Source organism: Plecotus auritus (assembly GCF_963455305.1).
Source record: "Plecotus auritus genome assembly, chromosome: 7".
Lineage (NCBI taxonomy): Eukaryota > Metazoa > Chordata > Mammalia > Chiroptera > Vespertilionidae > Plecotus > Plecotus auritus.
In genome coordinates, this window is record NC_137774.1 from 174,956,276 (window position 1) to 174,977,892 (window position 21,617).

General features: G+C 46.7%; 1 protein-coding gene across 2 annotated transcripts in view; it reads left to right on the forward strand.

Annotated features, from left to right (window-relative positions):
- Positions 1 to 21,617, forward strand: part of PARP8 (poly(ADP-ribose) polymerase family member 8) — a 145,136-nt gene that overhangs the window by 77,165 nt on the left and 46,354 nt on the right. For both annotated transcript variants that reach the window (XM_080679075.1, XM_080679076.1), the window contains exons 3-7: positions 596 to 633; positions 9,987 to 10,076; positions 10,655 to 10,725; positions 12,291 to 12,368; positions 14,070 to 14,164. In XM_080679075.1, coding sequence (XP_080535201.1) covers positions 596 to 633; positions 9,987 to 10,076; positions 10,655 to 10,725; positions 12,291 to 12,368; positions 14,070 to 14,164 — 372 coding nt within the window. The remainder of the gene's footprint in view (positions 1 to 595; positions 634 to 9,986; positions 10,077 to 10,654; positions 10,726 to 12,290; positions 12,369 to 14,069; positions 14,165 to 21,617) is intronic.

Consider the following 21,617-nt stretch of genomic DNA (forward strand, 5'->3'; position numbering starts at 1 on the left):
TTTTATTTTTTAAAAATTGTTTTTATTGATTTCAGAGAGGAAGGGAGAGGGATAGAGAGAGAGAGAAACAACAGTGATGAGAGAGAATCATGGATCCGTTGCCTCCTGCTCGCCCCCTACTGGGGATCGAGCCCGCAACACAGGCATGTGCCCTTGGCCGGAATCGAACCCGGGACCCTTCCGTCCATAGGCGGACGCTCTATCCACGGAGCCAAACTGGCTAGGGCCATGTGAACCTATTTTAAAATAAATTCTTTTTTTGAAAAAAGGTGCTGTCTTTCCTTTGCCTACCGCAGTCGTCCCGTTTCACAGTCTCTGTTTCCACGGAAGCAATCATTCAAAGTCATTTCCTGATGTTTTTCTTCTTAAGTCTTGGTTGGCCTTCACACGTGGTTGACTCATCCCCAGTTTCCAAGAAGTGCTTCTTGATGAACCGAGCGATTTCACGTGGGGATTTCTGGTCTGGTTCGCATGGTACCGTACGGGCTTGTATCTATGTAAATGAATGGGTGCGTGGGGTTGGTTTTTGTTTCGTAAAAGCATTTCTTCCATAGCAGAAACTTGACCTTGTTTCTCTTTCCTTCTGTTTTGACAGTGTGTCCTATTCAGTACACGTATCTGAAGATTACCCAGGTATGATTTTCTTCTTTTACCTTTTATCACAAATGCTAACGTCGTGGTTCCTTTGTGTGTATGTCTTTCTTCCGGAGACGTAAAATGTCTTTCACTGTATTTTGGGGGGGGGGGGGGAGCAATGGCAGGGGTGACTGAGAGCCACAGAAGTCTGCTGATGCCCGTGAGGCGCTCGTCCTGACTTGGGGTGCAGTCCGTAGTCCAGACCGTTTCCCCGTGGGAAGCAGGGTCCTGGGCCCTTGATAGCGTCAGCCTCAGTATTTGCCGCCTTGCAATGAAAATGAACATTTTTAAACCTGGTTTAGCTGTTGGTTTGGGGACATCATTTGACTTTTCATGATGTAAAAATAAGAGGTAACAACGTAACAGCTAAAGCAATAGTGGTGGCTGAAAGTAATAGACCTTTCCCCATCTCTCTAGGTAGACACATAAGCCGTTCTCACAGCACGCCTATGCGATTGTTCCCTAATCTCCCCGTTTTGCAGATGGATGACGGCCTGGGAGTGAGAGGAGGAAGTGGGGTTTGAACCCAGTAGCCCAGCGCCCGTGGGCGCCCTGCACTAGGCTCTTCCACAGGCACAGCGGCCCTCACTGTGTCCTGACACGCATGACCAGGCCCCACATGCTCGTCCCCGGAGACAGGTTGTCTGACCCCCTTTTCTAGAAAGCAGACGAGCACCTTCCTTGTAGGTCAGCCGGTTCTCTAGACGCCCTGTGATCTCAGCAGAGCCCGCGGGGCAGGCGCTGACATTCACTCGTGAGAACGCGGCGATGTCAACAAGATGCTTCTCACGAAAGACACCCAGACTGTTATCTTGAGCAGGAGCCGAAGCGAGCTCTGTCGACTTGGTGTAGGTCACATGACTGGATTCGTTTACCCCAGTGAAAAGGGCGTAATGCAAGAGTCTCATGCAAAGAACAGCCCATTTTAACGGCTGTGTTTCACGTACACAGGGTGGGGCAGAAGGAGGTGTGCAGTTGTGAGTATGGAAGATAACGCGGTGCTTACTTAGTAAGAATACAAGCATAAACTCCGTGTTTCACATGCTCACAACTGTATACCTCCTTCTGCCCCACCCTGTGTATATCTGTTCCCCTCCAGTATTCTTACTCAGTACAGTCAGGTGCTTAGCAAAGGCACTGTGTGATCTGTCAGGGTCATAAAGTGGAAACAGAATTCCCACTCCTGTCCAAACCTAGCCATCTCATTCACAGACTGTGTGTGATGGGGATCACATTTTTCAGTATAAAAACCAGATTGATATAAGGAACTTGGATTATATACACTTGGAGTGTTTAAAAAATATCTTACCTAATAATAGACAAACATGTAAATTGACCGGACCTCCGCTACACCCACAGCCAATCAGAGTGAGTATGCAAATTAGAAGGCCAAAGATGGCAGCTGCCCCGCTGTTGCCAGGTGCGGAGTGGCCGGGCGGGGCAGGACGCCTGCTATGGGGGGGGGGGGTCCGCGGGGTGTGGTGGGGGGAGCGAAGGGATCTACAGGAGCGGAGTGCCGCAGCAAAGACAAGACTGCAGACTCCAGCTGGAGTGGGCAGTGAAGAGAAGATGGCAGACTCCGGCTGGAGTGGGCAGTGAAGAGAAGATGGCAGACTCCGGCTGGAGTGGGCAGTGAAGACTAAGATGGCAGACTCCGGCTGGAGTGGGCAGTGAAGATGGCAGACTCCGGCTGGAGTGGGCAGCGAAGATGGCAGACTCCGGCTGGAGTGGGCAGTGAAGACGAAGATGGCAGGCTCCGGCTGGAGTGGGCAGTGAAGATGAAGAAGGCAGACTCCGGCTGGAGTGGGCAGTGAAGAGAAGATGGCAGACTCCAGCTGGAGTGGGCAGTGAAGAGAAGAAGGCAGACTCCGGCTGGAGTGGGCAGTGAAGAGAAGAAGGCAGACTCCGGCTGGAGTGGGCAGTGAAGAGAAGAAGGCAGACTCCGGCTGGAGTGGGCAGTGAAGATGGCAGGCTCTGGCTGGAGTGGGCAGTGAAGATGGCAGACTCCGGCTGGAGTGGGCAGTGAAGATGGCAGACTCCGGCTGGAGTGGGCAGAGAAGATGAAGATGGCAGACTCCGGCTGGAGTGGGCAGTGAAGAGAAGATGGCAGACTCCGGCTGGAGTGGGCAGAGAAGATGAAGAAGGCAGACTCCGGCTGGAGTGGGCAGTGAAGAGAAGAAGGCAGACTCCAGCTGGAGTGGGCAGTGAAGATGGCAGACTCCGGCTGGAGTGGGCAGCGAAGAGAAGAAGGCAGACTCCGGCTGGAGTGGGCAGAGAAGAGAAGAAGGCAGACTGGCCAGAGCGAAGGCCTGGGTCCCGGGTGCGGGAGGAAAACCGGTGCTGGAAGCCAAGGGAAGGCAGGCCTATGGCACGAATCACTTCATGCAGCGCCTCTGGTAGTTTACAATGTGTATGAGGATGTTGTAAAACTCATTTCCTTAGCATTTAAGCTATGTGTTTTCGGTGGCGATTTTGCATTACGCATTTCGAATTTCAATCTTGTAAGATCAAAGTCACCTTTTAAAATTTTGTAAATCATCAGCTCCTTTCTGAGAACAGGAGATACTTTATTTATTACCTTTTGTTTGGTGTGATCTCCGTGTTTTGAGCATAGTATTTTATCTATTGTACCATTTTTACAAGGGGAGTTACTTATTATTACAGATAAGCCTATTTTTAAATAGTAGTATAAAAAGTATTCTGGGAAGATTTTAGTGGGAGAACCAAGAGAAGATATATTTATCAAGAAAAAATATTTTTTTTGTAGATGATTTTGCAATCAGCCCTTATTAATAATGCCATAGAATGTTTTTGATGCTAAATGTTTGCTAAGCATGTTTGTGGTAAATTTTATAATTATTGTGCTTCTCATCTGAGGCAGCCATGAGCGGTGCAGGCTTTATTTCAAGGGATAGAAATGATGCCACAAATCAAATCCCAACGGGGAGGCAGTGAAGTCTTCTGTCGCACAGGAAATGTGGTGGAAGATGCCGTCAATAAATCAAGGGAACCAAATGTTTATCGCCCTCTGGTGGCCAAGCGGTATTTCTCTTTTTCTTGCCAAATGGAACCCCAATATGAGAATACGAGAAATACAATATTGGAAATACAATATACAAAAATTGAAATTGAAAAATAAAGCATTGGTTTTCATTTGTGCTTTTTAAAAATTGAATTCCTTTCTTGGGGCAGTTTGTAGTGAATTTCCAATATAATTTCATTTATAAAAAGAAAAACTGTGTATATAAAGCCCACGAATGGGAGGGATCAGTGTATTCTGGGGTGGAAATTTGAATTGGTTCATGCAGCCAGTACACTTTATGTCAACTATTTTCGTACACATAATTGAATTGACTTGAAATGTCAGTCTTTGTAGAGACAGAACTGTCAGGACATTTTATACTTGAAGAAGTAGTGAAGTTCAGTAGTATTTCCCAAGGATGTACTGTTTGGTGGTAAAGCCAAGTCTATAATTAAGCTCTGATTCCCATCCATAATGGAGAATTAGTTGTCGCATTTTCATGGAGCTTCCTTTGAAATGCATATCAGTATGATAATATTTTCCCAATCGTTAAATTTTAATCTACATTTATTTGCATTGAGTACAGTTAATGTGCTTGATTTCTCAGATAGATAACATTATTTAAAACTTATATGTTTGCTTTTCCTTTCCACTACCCAGACCTGTATTTTTTCTCCTTGTCCTTTGGCTAGGACAGTGGTCGGCAAACCGCGGCTCGCGAGGCCACATGCGGCTCTTTGGCCCCTTGAGTGTGGCTCTTCCACAAAATACCATGGCCTGGGCGAGTCTATTTAGAAGAAGTTTAAGTTTAAAAAATTTGGCTCTCAAAAGAAATTTCAATCGTTGTACTGTTGATATTTGGCTCTGTTGACTAATGAGTTTTCTGACCACTGGGCTAGGACATCCAGAATAATTTTTAATAATAAATGTGAATGTTGGCAGCTTTATCCCTCTTCTCTGAATTAGGGAGCGTGCTTGCAATTGCTTTCTTTCAGAGAAGGAATTATTCCTTTCCTCACTTACTACGCTTTTTTTTTTTTTTTTAGTATTCAGTTTTTATCAGCTTCTTGTTTGGCATTTATTGAGATATCCTATATGCTTTCTCCTTTGAATAACAAGATGACAAGTTATATTAGCAGATATCTTCATATGGATCTATAAGAATTATGTGCATTTTGTCATGTACTTTGTTATTAAAGACTTCAAATGGATAAAGGAATTCAACTTTTTTTTGGCATTTGCTAGAACTTGCAGGAAAATCTTACCGAGCCTGGTATCCTTTGAAGGATGGTTCTGGAGCAGTTGTCTTATTTTCCTGCCATGATGGATCATTGATCTGTTTTTCTGTTTCTTCATCATTTTTTACCATGTGTTCTTAAAAGCCTACTGTGTTGGTGAAATGTCCAGGTTTTTTAGCAAGAAGATTTTTAGCATACCGTCTATACGTCTGAAGTCTCCCTCATCTCTACCTTTATTTCTCCTTTCTTTTGTTTTACGTTTGTTCTTGTCTTCTTTGCCCGTTGACCAGTTCTTCTGCTGATTTCCCTCAGGCTCCCCCACCCTTTCCTGGGCTGTATGGTTCCATGGTTATCTCATCGCCTAAGTTTAAAAGTAGGGACTTTGCTTTGCCCTGTGGGAATGTGTCAGCAGATTCCTTCAAGTTCAGGATTATGCTGCCCTGTGTGTTTTTTAGGGACAGAGTTGTCATTTTATAATATTGGTGTAGTAAGTGAGCTGTGCCATGCATTGAAACTCCTTCCATAGTCTGCTTTAGAGGAAATGAACACTGAGTCTTAGGTGTACATAACGGCATGTAAATGAGTGGAGTACCGAATGCTCTGCTGGCTATTCAAGAATCAGGGAAGAAACAGAGCACCTTCTGGTTCACTGTCCTCGATGGAGTCGACAGTGTAGCTTGTATTTAGAAGGTAAATGCAAGTCATAGGTGATGGGTTTGCTATGGCAGAACAGCACACTCTTTCTCATCACCCCCTCCCTCTAGGCCTATGGATTCTTTCGTCCCTTTTATATGTTCTCCAGGGGATTGCAATCGTTGAGGGGCAATATTTGCTACTAAAAAAATAAAGCATTGATTTTTGGATTCAGTCAGGTTCACTACTAACTGTAGTATTAATATTTTAATTACTTACATAATTGGAGCAAGTTAATTTCTCTGAGCCTTGGTCTCCTCATCTTTAAAAGAGGGACAGTACATTGTCCAGCATTATCTTGTTTGCATCAAAATACATCAGCCTAGCACACACAAATGCACATTTTGTTATAGCAGTTACACCTGTTTAAGAAACTTGGGTTTTGATCAAGCTAAAAAAATAAAATAAAATAAAATAAAATAAAATAGGGATAATAATTGTTTGGCTTGGGGGTTGACCTGAATATTACATCTTATATTCAGGGGAAATATCCATATTATAACAACCGTGTAATTTCATTTAGAATTATTTCTCTTAAATCACATAGGGATGAATGATGGAATGACTTGGCCTAATGATGCTGCAGTTGAAATAAAATAAAAGCAATCATTTAAGTGACCCTTTTCCATAGCTCCCACTCGTCCGCGTACCTCCCGGTCATGCTCGCATGGTCTGGGGGGGAGGGAAGAGAAAATGGTCCTACTCTCAACAGCCTTTAACAAGGATCTATAGGTCCTCAGCATGTACATGTTCCAGAACCTCACAGTCCTCAACACGCACACTTTCTAGAACCTCACGTACACATTCCAGAACCTCACAGTCCTTAACACACACACGTTCCAGAACCTCACAGTCCTCAACACGCACACTTTCTAGAACCTCACGTACACATTCCAGAACCTCACAGTCCTCAACACACACACGTTCCAGAACCTCACAGTCCTCAACACGCACACGTTCCAGAACCTCACGCACACGTTCCAGAGCCTCACACACACGTTCCAGAGCCTCACGCACACGTTCCAGAGCCTCACGCACACATTCCAGAGCCTCAATGCACACGTTCCAGAACCTCATGCACACGTTCCAGAGCCTCGTGCACACGTTCCAGAGCTTCGTGCACACGTTCCAGAGCCTCACGCACACGTTCCAGCCTCACGCACACGTTCCAGAGCCTCGCGCACACGTTCCAGAGCCTCACGCACACGTTCCAGAGCCTCGCGCACACGTTCCAGAGCCTCGCGCACACGTTCCAGAGCCTCGTGCACACGTTCCAGAACCTCACAGTCCTCAACAACATGCACGTGTTCCAGAGCCTCACACACATGTTCCAGAGCCTCACGCACACGTTCCAGAGCCTCACAGTCCTCAACAACACACACACGTTCCAGAGCCTCACGGTCCTCGACAACAGTTGGAAGATAAGACAGCTGCAGCTCTTGAGTCACGTGGGAGAATTCCAGTGGAGGGGTTTGAGCTGGAAAAATTCTCATCTGTCCCTGGCTCAGTCTGTCACCTCGAGCGACCCCTCACCCTTTTATGTCCCACCTTTCCACGTCTGATGACAGTGTGACAGATGTCACAATAGTGTGAGGAGGGCTTAGAGATCAGATAGAAACAGCCACAAGAGGACACGCGGGCTCCGTTCCTCGCAGCCTCTCCACCGTGTCGTCTGGCCGCCGTGGCCCAGGCGACAGGACGAACAGGTAGACGGGAGCAAGGTCTGGGTTTGAGGGGCTTTGTCTGTTTCTGACTTGGGCGTACCGTCGTGATTTGGCCTATTTAAAGGCGATTTCACATTTATTGTCATGGAACCTGAACACGTGGTTGGTTTGCATAAATTAAGCCAAAAGCAGAAATCAAAAGTTTTAGTGCCTCAATACTACCCCAAATACAAACTGTTGAAAATCTCTTAGAAAACGATATGTTAATACATCACTCTGTCTTTCAGCATGATGCGATGTGTGTTCATTAAACTGCATTCTCTTTCTTTTCTTTTTAAAAAAATATGTCTGTATTGATTTTAGCAAGAGAAGAAGGGAGAGGGAGAGGGAGGGAATGAGAGAGAGAGTGAGAGAGAGAGAGAGAGAGAGAGAGAGAGAGAGAGAGAGAGAGAGGAACATGGAAGTGAGAGAAACATCAATTGGTTGCTTCCCACACACCCATTCTGGGTGCCCAACCCAAAACCTGGGCCTGTGCCCTGATGGGTATCAACCAGCCACCTCTCAGTGCACGGGACATGGCTCACCCAACTGAGCCACACCGGCCAGGGCCAAACTGTATTTTCTTGGGTCAAATCTGACTGCCTTCCAGTGACAACACTTTACACAAGCCGTTCCATCCTTCCTGTCCCCATTTTCTGAAACAGACAGTTGTGATTTACTTGCCTGTTGATGCTTTAGCAAACCACCCTCCCTCCGCGACGCTGAGATGTTGCAGGTGGCTGTGCCCACCTCTCGGCTGGCTCTGTCTTCCCTGGTCGCTGCTGTGGTTCCTTCTGTTGGGTCAATGCGTCCTTTTCATTCTCCTTTCCTCCACGAGTTTGCTTCACGGAGTCCGCTGTGCCCAGGGAAGAACTAAGTCTCTCCAGAGGCAGGTAACTTTGAATCAGTTGGTCTCTTCACGAGGGTTTAAGAAACTTAAAAACCGGCTTGAATGGAGGGTTTTCTGCATCCTTTCCTGAAAGCCCAAGATTCTGGGCAGAAGAGACTCCAGAGAAGCGGTCTCAACCAATGACGAGAAAAGACAAACTTGTGGTACACCTGTTTCTTAACCCGTGGTCCCACTTGTGAAACAGGGAACTCTCACATGATGCTGCATGGAAATGAAATAAGGCAAAAGTTGTAATGAAAACAAATGGAAGTAACGAGGCAAACCTTCCTGGTTTCCAATCCGATCCTTACGCATGCACGTGGCCTCTCTCCTCTGTGCATAACCGTGACAGCCTGTGTCTGCTGAGCCCGGTGTGGCGGGGCTGTGCGTACGTGTGACGGTCTTTCCTCACTGCTCAGGGTCTACAAACAGCACAGACGTTTCTTGGAAATAAAGTGATGACTTAGATATCTGTCAGCTGAAAATCATGTTCTCGCTGCACTGACACAATATTATGAAAACCTGGCTGGAGATCTTTTTTTTTTAAATATATTTTATTGATATTTCACAGAGAGGAAGGGAGAGGGATAGAGAGCTAGAAACATCGATGAGAGAGAAACATCGATCAGCTGCCTCCTGCACACCTCCCACTGAGGATGTGCCCGCAACCAAGGTACACGCCCTTGACCAAATCGACCTGGGACCTTTCAGTCCGCAGGCCGACGCTCTATCCACTGAGCCAAACCGGTTTCGGCTGGCTGGAGATCTTTGATTGTGTATCTAGACAGTCATCTGAAGAGTCATTCCCCTCGCAAAAATTAATACCGGCTTCTGTTTGTTGTGTGTGAGGGATATTCTGTACTTCTGTTTGTATGTTTATAATTCACCTATTTTATACAGCATTCAGTGTGGGATGGGGCCGTTGTTACTGACTTGATGAAGTGTTTGTTAAACAGCTGTCTCACTTACGTTCTGTGATCATCAGTGAGCAAAGTAGGATAAACAGCTCTGCATTCTGTTGTATTAGCATGTACTTGAAGATCAGGATTTATCAGGGAAAAGTCCTAAATTCATAAAAAATATTTTCCCAGAGGAAACAAAAAATGCATAAGAGACAGAGAATCTGTGGAGTAATGAAAGTGTCCTGTGCATTTAACGTGTGTTGTATTATTTAGATGAAGTTAATTTGTGGAAGAGGAATTGGGAGACTTCGTATCAATCCAAGAACATATCTTATTTTTGTAAAGCATACGATTGATTGTCTAACCACTGTGCTGTACACCTGAAGCCAACACAAAGTAATATGAAAATTAACCATCATTGAAAAATAAAAATGAAGAAAAAAGAAACAATACGTATGTTAGAGTGACAAGGGGGATATGATTTATAACAGAAGTTTTAGCTCAGACTCCTTAGTGACTTGATGTGGAGTCTTTTGGGGGCATCTAGGGTCCTGGTGAGCGTCCTCCCTCAGCTCTGCTTCCTGCGTAGAGAGAGAGACACCAGGAAGGCCCCTGCTCAGTGAGTTGGGACAACCTGTTGTATCCAAATGATTCCTTGCCACAGATGGGCCATTTTAGATGTATGTGGACAGTGTCTGTCCCAAAGTCTGTATTTCCCTAGGAGGAGCCATTCACAATGAGTTTACACATACGTTGGCAATTTACTTCATTATTTTCTGACTTACTAGAACAACAGTGTGTGCTTCATGTGTGTTAGAGGTGATATGGATATAACTTTATATTTTTATAAAGGATGTATTTTTTCAAGCTACCATGCCTTTAATTGTCTATACTTCTTTGCAGATAATACATATGTGTCAAGTTCAGAAAATGATGAAGATGTATTAGTTACTACAGAGCCAATTCCAGTAATTTTTCATCGACTAGCAACAGGTAATAGGAACACACTATTTTTTGTCTTAGGTTGGTATTTATTTGGTTATTAGGTAGCTGTGTGTTTTGGTTTCCGTTAGCCCATATAACAGATAATAAATCTTCAGCATTTAGAAATCTGGTTCTCCGTCCAAATTTTCTATCTCACGTGCTTTAGTTTGTTTTTTTTTTGACAGTTTTTTAAGTGCATGCATTTATAGTACTTTAAAAAGTCTTATTTAAAGGTATTATGTTGCTATTTGTTCTTTTGAAAATGTTTTCATGCGTAATGACACTGCTAGACAAACTGAATATTCATTGGACAAGCAGACTCGAGGCAGTGTAGATCACATGATATATATATTGAGAGCTGAAGGAGTTTGTATAGTGGCATTCTAGTTGGACCATATTTTTATGAGCAATGAAAAATCAGAATAGCTTGTATATTATGTAACTCCCCAACATAATATAATTTCAGAAGCTTCCTTAATTTTCTTGCAAAGGCATCACCTAAGAGGTATTTTTATGTTGAAACTTACGAATGTGTGTTAATAGGATACTAAAAACTAAAATGATTTTTTTTAATTTATAACTTTCAGAATTAAGAAAAACAAATGACATTAACTGTTGCTTATCCATAAAATCCAAATTACAGAAGGAAAATGGGGAGGTATGTAAATTACATTTTGTATTTATTTTAAAAGATAAAATTTATTTTAAATTTGCTGTGTATTTGCAGTCCACATCATCATTGTTATTTAGGTTAAGATTGCAAACAGTGAATGAAACTCAAACCCTGTGTCTTCGGGACTTCCTGTGTGGGAAGGGTAATGGCCTCAAAGGAACTGCTTTTACGGCGGGACAACGGGGAAATGGGACTTGGGAACCTCAGGGATTTCATTCCATGCAAACAGAAATCACTCGTTCTCCTGTATGGGTCTCAAAACGTTCTTTTTCCTGGGATCCGGCACGAATTCCACTCCCACCAGCGACGGGCTAGACGAGGACTCGCCCTCCTCCAACAGCTACACGTGGTGTCACCGGTGAATGTGACTCTTCAGCTGCGGCAGCAGAGAGTGCGGGACAGGCTTCCGGTTACCCCCAGCCAGTGTCAGCCACAGCGGACAGCAAGCTCCCCTCTCCTCCCCTTCGAAAACGTTGCCCGAAGCTATAAATCCCGGCTCATTAAACAAAAATCTGAGTGCAATGGAGCCATCAGTCCCTGGCTTTTAAAACTATGCACTCAGTACGACGCTTTTCAAATTGGGTTCATCCTGTCCGTCCTCATCCACGCTGAGCACCGCTGCGTTAGCAACACTGTGGCTGACCCCAGAAGCCGTAGCGTTTCATCAGACCCAGATTCTCGCTCCCAGGTTTTTGTTTTCCTGAAGAGTCTGAAATGGGGCCCGGAGATTTAGGGATGGTTATAAAACATGGGGTTAATAGCCTCTTCTGTCTGCAGGAAGCCACCTTCCTTCTTATTTTCACAGAGCTGGGAATAGGGAGATAGGAACTATGGGTAACCATGAGTTCATTCGGATGGATTTCCGTTGTGTGTACTTTAGACGCATTACGGATGTGGTTTAGTTAATTAGAAACTCAACCTTCAAGTTCAAGCGAATTTAATTAAATGTCCTTTTGAGTCTGAAATGGAAAGCAGTTTCTGTATTCTGAAAGTTTTTTTTTTAATAATGTGATTCATATTTATTTTCATAATTTGATTTTTTAATTATTGGATTCAAGGTCTTTTCTTTCATGCCGTTGTGTAGAGTTGGCAGTGGGAGTGAGGACAATCTGCGATAATAATGCTGAGGACCTTTTTAATAAAAAAATGGAATCAGTGCAAATGAAAGCAATACAAAATAATATTGAATGCAAACTGTAATTGAAAAACAAAATTTAAAAAATGGAATCAGCATGAGCCTGTCAGCTGTTTCATCAGAACAAATTCAGAGTTGTAATTGCTTATATGTGGTTTCTTATATAGACATAAGACATCACACTGTACAAATCAGGATGAGCAGAGAAGAACTTTAGAAGTGCATAGAGCTTAATGAACTCCCCACACCGCCGCCTCCTGTCTGTCGTGTCCTTGGCTCACACGCACCAAGAATGTTCTCACGTAAAACCCAGGGGACATGCAGAGACCCACCTGTTACGGCTGCCTGCTACTTTCTTTTCAGGAGGCAAACTCGTTTGACCACTGAAATTGTCTTCTCGCTCTATTATTTTAAGGAGTCAAGACAGAATAGTACAGTGGAAGAAGACTCGGAAGGGGATAATGACTCTGAAGAGTTTTATTATGGAGGACAGGTAAGCGCACGGGGTCCTCCAGCTCCCGCTCTCCAAGGAGCAGTCCCCCCTGTGTGCCGGTGGACGTCTGTGCCTGTGGTCTGGGAGGCCCACGTGGCCTTCAGGGTCTGTGGCCGGCAAGGGCATCCGTACAGCTCATCGCGTTCTCCTGTCCTACACTTTTCAGAAGCTGAGGTGGCTCTGGCAGCTCTTTGACTGTCATCGTTCATTGAATTGACACTGTCTCACTTCGTGATGGTGACTCTACACACAGCACTTCCTTATGCTTTTTTTTTTTAATATATTTTATTGATATTTTACAGAGAGGAAGGGAGAGGGATAGAGAGCTAGAAACATCGATGAGAGAGAAACATCGATCAGCTGCCTCCTGCACACCTCCCACTGGGGATGTGCCTGCAACCAAGGTACATGCCCTTGACCGGAATCGAACCTGGGACCCCTCAGTCCACAGGCCAACGCTCTATCCACTGAGCCAAACCGGTTTCTGCATTATGCTTTTGACTTATAGTTCTTAAGCACACGGTGCTCGGTCCATATTTTGAGGTGATGACAGCTCTAACAAAGCATGGGCTGGTGGTCTTAAGCAGAAGAGGGTTAGCCTTTATAAAAATCGATGGGCCCCAATGACTGAGCACCCCCAGTATCGGCATCCCTGTCTTCCTTTCTCTTCCACGGATGCCAAGTGCTTGTTGAAAACTTGTTAGGAAGGAAGGTGATAATTCATGGACGTGGAAATGGCATAGCCACGTAGGCACACATATAAAAGCCTTCATCCCGTTGTTCCAGGAGAATGTCAGGACTTTCACGGGTGATCGGGTTTAGGACATGGCTGTAGAAGGTGGCTTGTTCTGTTTCTGTCAACTTCTCCATCACTAGGCTTTGGAACTCGGACAGAATAGTCAGAAGGTAACGTGTTAAAAAGGCGCTTTAAAGCCAATGTTGTTATTACATGGAAGAACGCAGGTCAGCTTGTTCATTCAGAATGAACACTCAGTAACTGGTCTCCTAGCACCTGCGGGCAGTGGGGCTGGGACGCAGATGAAGCAGCGTTCCGTCCCCAGGCCTGCCTTCCCAGCAGAGCGACTCTGACCGGACAGCACTGACGCTGGGCGAGCTCAGCCCTCCAGGCCCACATTGGTCACACAGCTCCTTTGCCGGGGGAAGTGCACACATTTCTCCAGTCTAGAAACTCAGTCTAGAAGCTGAGCACCTGCCAGGTGCTTCTTTCAGTCCCTTTAACATCTGGATTTTCTTCACATCAGAGCAATCTGATTTGACTTTCGAGCACAGTGAATTCTACTAGACGTATGTGAGCCTAAGCACTTTGGAGCAGGGGTCCTCAAACTTTTTAAACAGGGGGCCAGCTCACTGTCCCTCAGACCGTTGGAGGGCCGGACTAGAGTTTTAAAAAAAAAACTATGAACAAATTCCTATGCGCACTGCGGGCCCGGGACGAGTCGGCTGCTAAGCAGGACAGGCAGCGGCACCCGGCGGGCCGGATACATGTCCTCGGTGGGCCGCATGTGGCCCGCGGGCCATAGTTTGAGGACGCCTGCCCTGGAGGATATACTGCCGGGTTGTCTGTATGTGTGAATGAGGTGACAGAGGAAGGGCCACCTCCAGGCCTGCCCCAGGGCCGGCTGGCTCGGGCCGGCTCTGTTGATGGCGTCCTCACCCGCATCCCTCACCCCCTCCCCGCAGGTGAGCTACGACGGGGAGCTGCGCAAGCACCCGCAGCTCGAGGCCGACCTGTCGGCGGTGCGGGAGCTCTACGGGCCGCACGCCGTGTCTCTCAGGTAAGGCCGCGCGTGGGGATAGGAGTGACATCCGTTCGGTAAGGGGGGGCCTCCGTGGGAGTGATCTCAGTGGGAATTTTCTTGGGCTCCAGGGTATTGGAAAATGTGGGGGAGATTCCAGGGTGCCCTGCTTCTGCAGGACGGCCTCTGCATCGCCATGTGGGCTGTGCGATTTTGTACGTAGTTTAAGATGACTCGACGGCATTAGAGTTAGGTGGTTAGGAGCGCTCGTTCTGAGAACACATCAGTCTTTTTTTTTTTTAAATATATTTTATTGATTTTTTACAGAGAGGAAGGGAGAGGGACAGAGAGTCAGAAACATCGATGAGAGAGAAACATCGATCAGCTGCCTCCTGCACACCTCCTACTGGGGATGTGCCCGCAACCAAGGTACATGCCCTTGACCGGAATCGAACCCGGGACCCTTCAGTCCGCAGGCTGACGCTCTATCCACTGAGCCAAACCGGTTTCGGCCGAACACATCAGTCTGAAGTCGTGGCCCTCAGTTCCGATGACTGACTGGGCCAGCGAGGCCCGTGCTGTTGCCATAACACGTTCATGCGAACAATACAAGGAGCTATGCGTGCCCACTGCGAACCAGATCGCCCTGGACTCTGCTACCTGGCCCCTCAAAAGCAGGAAGGGAAACCCCTCCTAAATGTGCACAGTGTTTATCTGAATGGCATGCATTTTATTCTGCGGTCACTTAATGTATTCTGTGGTGATAAACCAGCCGTGGGCAAACTACGGCCTGCGGGCTGGATCCGGCTGTTCTATCCGGTTCTCTTGCTCTCCCCTCCGCTCCTTTACTTTGAATTTATATTAGTTCACACAAAACTCCATCCATGCTTTTGTTCCGGCCCTCCGGTCCAGTTTAAGAACCCATTGTGGCCCTCGAGTCAAAAAGTTTGCCCACCCCTGTTCTAGACCGTTCTTATTTGTTTTAATCATTCAGAAGAGCCACCCTCCTCTTGACCTCTCTTTTCTCTCCTTAAGGTAAGAGACCCCCTGTACACCCTGGGGGTTCCCTCCCATGAGCCAGCTCCATGACTGCAGGTTCTGGGTCTTTGCCCAAAGGGTTGTCTCCCAGGCCCGTGGGCTCCAGGCCCTCCCGGCCTTCCCCCCCACCAATGGGAGCCGGCCCGGCCACGCGCGTGCGCTTCTTGCACTTGACTCCGGGCATCGGCACAGCCGTTTTCTTATTTTCTCACGAGGCACGTGACCCGCTCGGCCACCGCGGTCTTCCCTCGGCCCTGCCAGCGTGGCTTAGCCTGAGCCTCTGGCCACTGCCCTCATTCCCTGTCCTTCTCCCGCCTGCAAGGTGTTTTTAAAAATTCTTTTATTGATTAAGGTATTACATATGTGTCCTTATCCCCCCATTACCTCCCATCCCCCCCACTCATGCCCTCACCCCTGTTGTCTGTGCCCATTGGTTAGGCCCACAGGCATGCACACAAGTCCTTTGGTTGATCTCTCCCCCTCCCCCCACCCTCCCCTCTTTCGGTGTTCGCTTTATTTTGGTTGGATTTCAGTCCTGCTTGCATCCTGGTGGTTAGTACAGCGTGGGCCTGTCTGAAACTCAGACATGCGTGGGTTCTGGGTGGGTTCCGTGGGTCCTGGGGGTTTTCAGCGGCGCCTCAGTGCCCTGGTTCCGTGCTCTTCGCTGGCACAGCCGGATTTGGAGACCGAACAAGCGCTTTCCGTCGGGAAGTGCAGCAGCTGCAGCTGATTCCTGACTCCGAACGCTTCGCCTGAAACCCAGACCTCCTGCAGCCGCGGAGCTGGGGCTGTGCACCCTGCAGCCGCGAGGAGCTGGGGCTGTGCACCCAGCGCCTCCCTCCCCACCTCCTGAGGTCTAGGGAGCGGTAATGGAGGAGAGTGATTATGTGGGAAAAGCACATCTTTACCATTTTCCAAGTTTTGGCAAATGAGCTGCGATCGTTTCACTGCTGCTCCCTCCTGTGGCTCCGGGTCGGGCTATCCTGTGAGTGTTTCAGAGTGAGCAAGGGAAGGAGGCAGTAAGAACTATCAGCAGCGAGTCCAAAACGACGACTAGCTTTTTAACTTCAGTTGAACTTTGCTTGAAAGCTTAAAACTCTAATCGCAGCAATGTAACCCCCTCCCCCACTAAAAGGAAAAAGGCGGTGAGAGATGATGAACCATCCGAGACAACACGGACTTTAGCTTCTTCCTTTGAAGCACGTGGTCTTGGTGGAGGGCGACCTGAGCCTGTGTGGACTGCTTTTATAGGTCAAACTTTGTAAAAACACTTATTTCCATGCTTCCTAGACCTCCCTTATACTGTCACATATATATTACATGGTCTGTGTTTTCTTTCAGCAAGCATTTATGAAACCCCCATGATAATCTCTGTTATTTCCCATTATTGATGACATTATGGATACTTTATCCACTGTTGACATTAGATAAATATTTGGAACTTTATTTAAATGAGGTCATAAATGGTTGTGCTTATTTCCCCCCCTTGCTTATGTCACTTACCCGTTTCGATCCAATTCAAATCTCCATGAACGCAGGCCGTGTCCTCGCCTGCTCTAGATTTCCTCTAGAGTCTCTCCAGCTCCATCCAGAGGACGTTTCCAGAATAAACAGCCTCCCAGAGGCCTGATGGTGTGAAGGTGACTCTCAGCAGGATGAGTGTGATTTGCTCAAATGAGAAGGAAGGTACCGTCCGGGCTCAGACACTGAGGGCTGGACACGTGGCAAGGGGAGGAGGGTTAGGCATCAGGTCTGGGCCTCATCTTCCTTGTGAGGTTCTAAGTCTATTGAACACAGGCTGTTCTAATGAGCTGTTCTTTCACTTAATTGAGGTTTATAAGAACTTAATGGAGTTTGAAGAGCAGAAGTACCTCAATATGCATAATAGGCTATTTGGTGTCTCTCTCTCTTTTTTTTTTTTAATGCGACATCTAATGAGGTGGGCAGCTAACCACATCTGAGTTCTCTGTAAGAGACAGCCGGCTCCACGGAGGCAGACCCGTCGGAAACGGGGAGGGGGAGACAGGAAAAGCGGCTGAGGATGCACTTGTGAGAGTCGGTTCTTTCCGCGCCACCCAGCCGTGTCCCAGAGCAGAGCTGGTTGTGTGGAATCATCCCCGTGAGCACGGTGACAGCCCTGACTCAGGCTCCTGTGGGACGGGCGTAGGTCCGTGCGAACGTGATTAACCCGTGACTAGCCTGCACAGGTCTCACCTGGAGTCATGCTACAAAATGAGCACGTTTCATGTTTTTCAGTGTGAATTTATCACATAGGCATCTATCTATCTATCTTATCTATCTATCTATCTATCTATCTATCTATCTATCTATCTATATAAAAACGTAAGCAACTGTTACAACCGAATGACCCGAATGATCAGAATGATGCCCACTGACCACCAGGGGGCAGACGCTCAATGCAGGAGCTGCCCGCAGGCCCTGATCGCTGATGGGGCCTGCCGTCCACCCTCCCAGTCCCTCCCCTGGGCTGGCAGGTCCTGATCGCCCAGTCAGGGCCGGGCCCCAGGCTGGGACGGGAAACCAGGGGTGGGTGGTGGTGGATGCGGGCAGCGAGGGAAGGAAGAGGGGGAGAGGTGGAGAGGGGAGGAGGCGGGGAGGTGGGGAACCTGACCAGCCCTGATCCCCAGCCAGGCCTAGGGACCCCACCCATGCACGAATTTTGTGCACCGGGCCTCTAGAGTACTTATTAAAAAACTTGATTCGTGTGTCTGAAAACAACGTGAGGTCAATACTGTTAGGAAGGAAGGGACTTACAAGTCTCAGCATTCTCATTGGGTCGGGAAGAAAGTGATTCAGATCATTTGCCTGCGAGGTTTCAGACTCGCACCCCGTAGATACTAGTAGTACGCTTTGCTCTCTGACTTGCCACCTTCCAGGAGTTCCGGTAAAAGGAGAATGAATTGGCAAGAATTCTAACACAAAGTGCCCTCAAAAGATACATGTTCATAGAAAAATATATTCCATATACACGGTGGGGCAAAGGAGGCTTACAGCTGTGAGTATGTGAAACAGTTTATTCCTGTGTTGTGATTTAGTCATTATTGTCGGATTTTCCATCCGAACAACCATCAGCCTGCTTCTGCCTCACCCTGCTCTTGGATCCATAGGTCACGGGAACACCCAGACGACACGGCGCAGTGGATCCTGCTGTGTCCCCCTCCGCACACGGTGTTCTGTCCACCCGCCATCACCTTCCCCCAGGGAATAAAGGCAGGCGCGCACGAGGTTAGTGGGTCCCTGTGAACCCACGCCAGCCTTCAGGACCATCAGACCCCTAGTCTCACAGTTCGAGCTGCATCCCCAGCTCACGCATTCACCGCTATTTGTGAGGCTCCGAAAGTGACTTGGATGCAGAAGCGTCTGATGACTGGCGGCCGCATCTGGACCGACTGTATCACGTGCCCTGCTCCCGCAGCGGGAACCGGGGGTCGCTAGCATCGCAGAACCAGGGCAGCGCGGCCGAAGCTGGTTACACGCACAGCGTCCTTCCTTGTGGATGCTCTGAAGTGTGGCCTGGAAACCAAGAGGAACTCTAGGGTCAGCACCTGCAGCGCCCAGTTAATTGCGAACCCCTAACGCCCCGCCTCCTTAACATCCCGCCTGCTCTGCTCATGGAGGGACTTGCAAACCTTTAGTAGTAGTAGTTCTTCTTCTTCTTCCTCCTCTTCCTCCTCCTCCTCCTCCTCCTCCTCCTCCTCCTCCTCTTCTTCTTCTTCTTCTTCCTCCTCCTCCTCCTCCTCTTCTTCTTCCTCTTATTTTTCCTCTTCCTCTTCCTCTTCCTCTTCTTCTTCCTCTCCTCCTCCTCCTCTTCCTCCTTCTCCTTTTCCTCCTCCTTCTCCTTCTCCTCCTCCTTCTCCTTCTTCTTCTTCTACTCCTTCTTTTCCTCCTTCTCCTTCTCCTCCTTCTCCTTCTCCTTCTCCTTCTCCTTCTCCTTCTCCTTCTCCTTCTCCTTCTCCTTCTCCTTCTCCTTCTCCTCCTTCTTCTTCTCCTTCTTCTTCTTCTCCTCCTTCTTCTCCTTCTCCTCCTCCTCCTCCTCCTCCTCCTCCTCCTCCTCCTCCTCCTCCTCCTCCTTCTTTTGAAAGAAATTGGTAGTGTTGGGAATTAGGAGAATACTGACTTTTAATAAAAAAAACTGTTGAAGAAATCATATAAGGCAGTGGTTCTCAACCTTCCTAATGCCGCGACCCTTTAATACAGCTCCTCATGTTGTGGTGACCCCCAACCATAAAATTATTTTCGTTGCCACTTCATAACTGTAATTTTGCTACTGTTAATGAATCGTAATGTAAATATCTGTGTTTTCCGATGGTCTTAGGCTCTACAGCAGCGGTTCTCAACCTGTGGGTCCTAAGACCATCGGAAAACACAGATATTTACATTACAATTCATAACAGAAGCAAAATTACAGTTATGAAGTGGCAACGAAAATAATTTCATGGTTGGGGGTCACCACAACATGAGGAACTGTGTTAAAGGGCCGCGGCATTAGGAAGGTTGAGAACCACTGATGTAAGGAACGCTTTACTGTTCACCTGGGAAAGGCTGTTAAAAGGCTGTGTGCCGCCTTCTGATTCAGTTCTTCACGATAAACTTCTGTGCAAGCGTCTGGCTATCTCTACCATGAGAGCGACTGTGGGTTGGTCCTTCCTGCTCTTTCTTTCTGGTTTATTCTGGTCTGCCTCTCGGCATCCCCAGGCCTGCCATCCCATCACCTGTTAGTCCACGCAGAATTTATTCTTCCCCGCAAAACTGGCAAAGATGGGCAAAAAGAGGAAATGCCTTTCGGTGCTGGGGCTGTGGGGTAGGGGTCACTGTGACAACCTGGCTGATTTCCTTATAAATTGTGGTCACCCTTTAAAACAGTAATTAAACGCTATCCGTAGTGTAAGACTCCCAAGTATAGTCAGACCACTTGTTTTGCACAATAATTCTGGAAATGGTCTGTGAGAAGACAGATGCATGCAGATTTTTATCCAGGGAGCTGTTTGTCAATATTTCCAGTGTAAAAAAAGAACGGAAAGCAACCTAATGTTGTATTATTCAATTTTATTTATACAAATACAGCCATTTAAATGTATGGTTTAGAAAAATATTCCACAATATAGAAACAACACTCACAGAGGAAGTGAAAGAGCAGGACAAAAATCTTTCCATGTTATATTACCCTTAATATATTGTATGTATATGTATATACACTGAGTGGCCAGACTATTATGATCTCTGAATGCATAATAATCTGGCCACTCAGTGTCTATCCTATATAATAAAAGGCTAATATGCAAATTGTCCCCTCAACCAGGAGTTTGACCAGCAGGCAGGCCGGCCAACCGCCCATGTCCCCTACCCCTGGCCAGGCTGGCCAGACCCCACCCATGCATGAATTCATGCACCGGGCCTTATATATCTATATATCTATATCTATATATAAATGTACATATATCATAATCATAATAATCTGGCCACTCAGTGTATATATGCTGTATGATATAGTGTATTACCCTTAATATATTTATGTGTTATGTGATATAGATCATATAGAAGAGACGGGAGTGAGACAGAAGCAGAAGGGAGATCTCTGAATGGTGGTGTTACAAGTTCCTTTTTGTTTGTTTTTCTATTTCTCATTTAATATAATGAGCCTATATGACCTTTGTAATCAGAAAAAGTACATGTTTTCAGAAAACACAGAACACATTTATAAAGTAAATTTTGCCCACAACTTACAATTAATACATAAGCACTCTTTTTACTTGATTGGTTTTCCTATTTGTGTTTTATTATTAAAAGGTATTTTAGTTCCCATACTTTTTGGCACTCCACTTGCTCAGTAAGTAGCATATTAGAACATTTCCCTCAGGATAGGAAATATTTTCCTATCCACTTTGTTAGTCATGGGTAATTGTAAAGAATTGTGTCAGTGTGTGCTCTACTTTAAGTATTTTCTTATTCTTCCATGTTCATTTCCCCCCGAATTTCTGCTGTCACTTACGTTTTCCAGGTGAAAGTTTGCACACGCTGTAACCTGGGGGGTGGTTGTAGTCCCGGCTCCCTCACCCGTAGGAGTGTCTCGAATGTCGTCAGCAGTCTGTGTCCCTCATCACATTGCCTGGTGCTTTCCCTCTCACGCCTCACTGTGCATATTCACTTCGTATGTTTACGCATGACGTGCCACAGGTCAGGGTCAGAACATGATGGCCACTGGCTGCGGGCCCTGCCTAACAGCCCCTGAGCTACAGATGGTGTGCGCTTTTTTAAAGGGTTGTGGGGGGCAAACCACCCAGACAGCGAGAGGAATACGTGAACAAGTCTGTGTGGCCTGACAGCCTAGGATAGCTGCTATCTGGCCTTTCCCGAATCCAGAACAGGAGGCACAAAAGAAGTGATTCATGCGCTTGCACCTCATTCTTGTCTTTGTTTCTGTATGATTGCATAA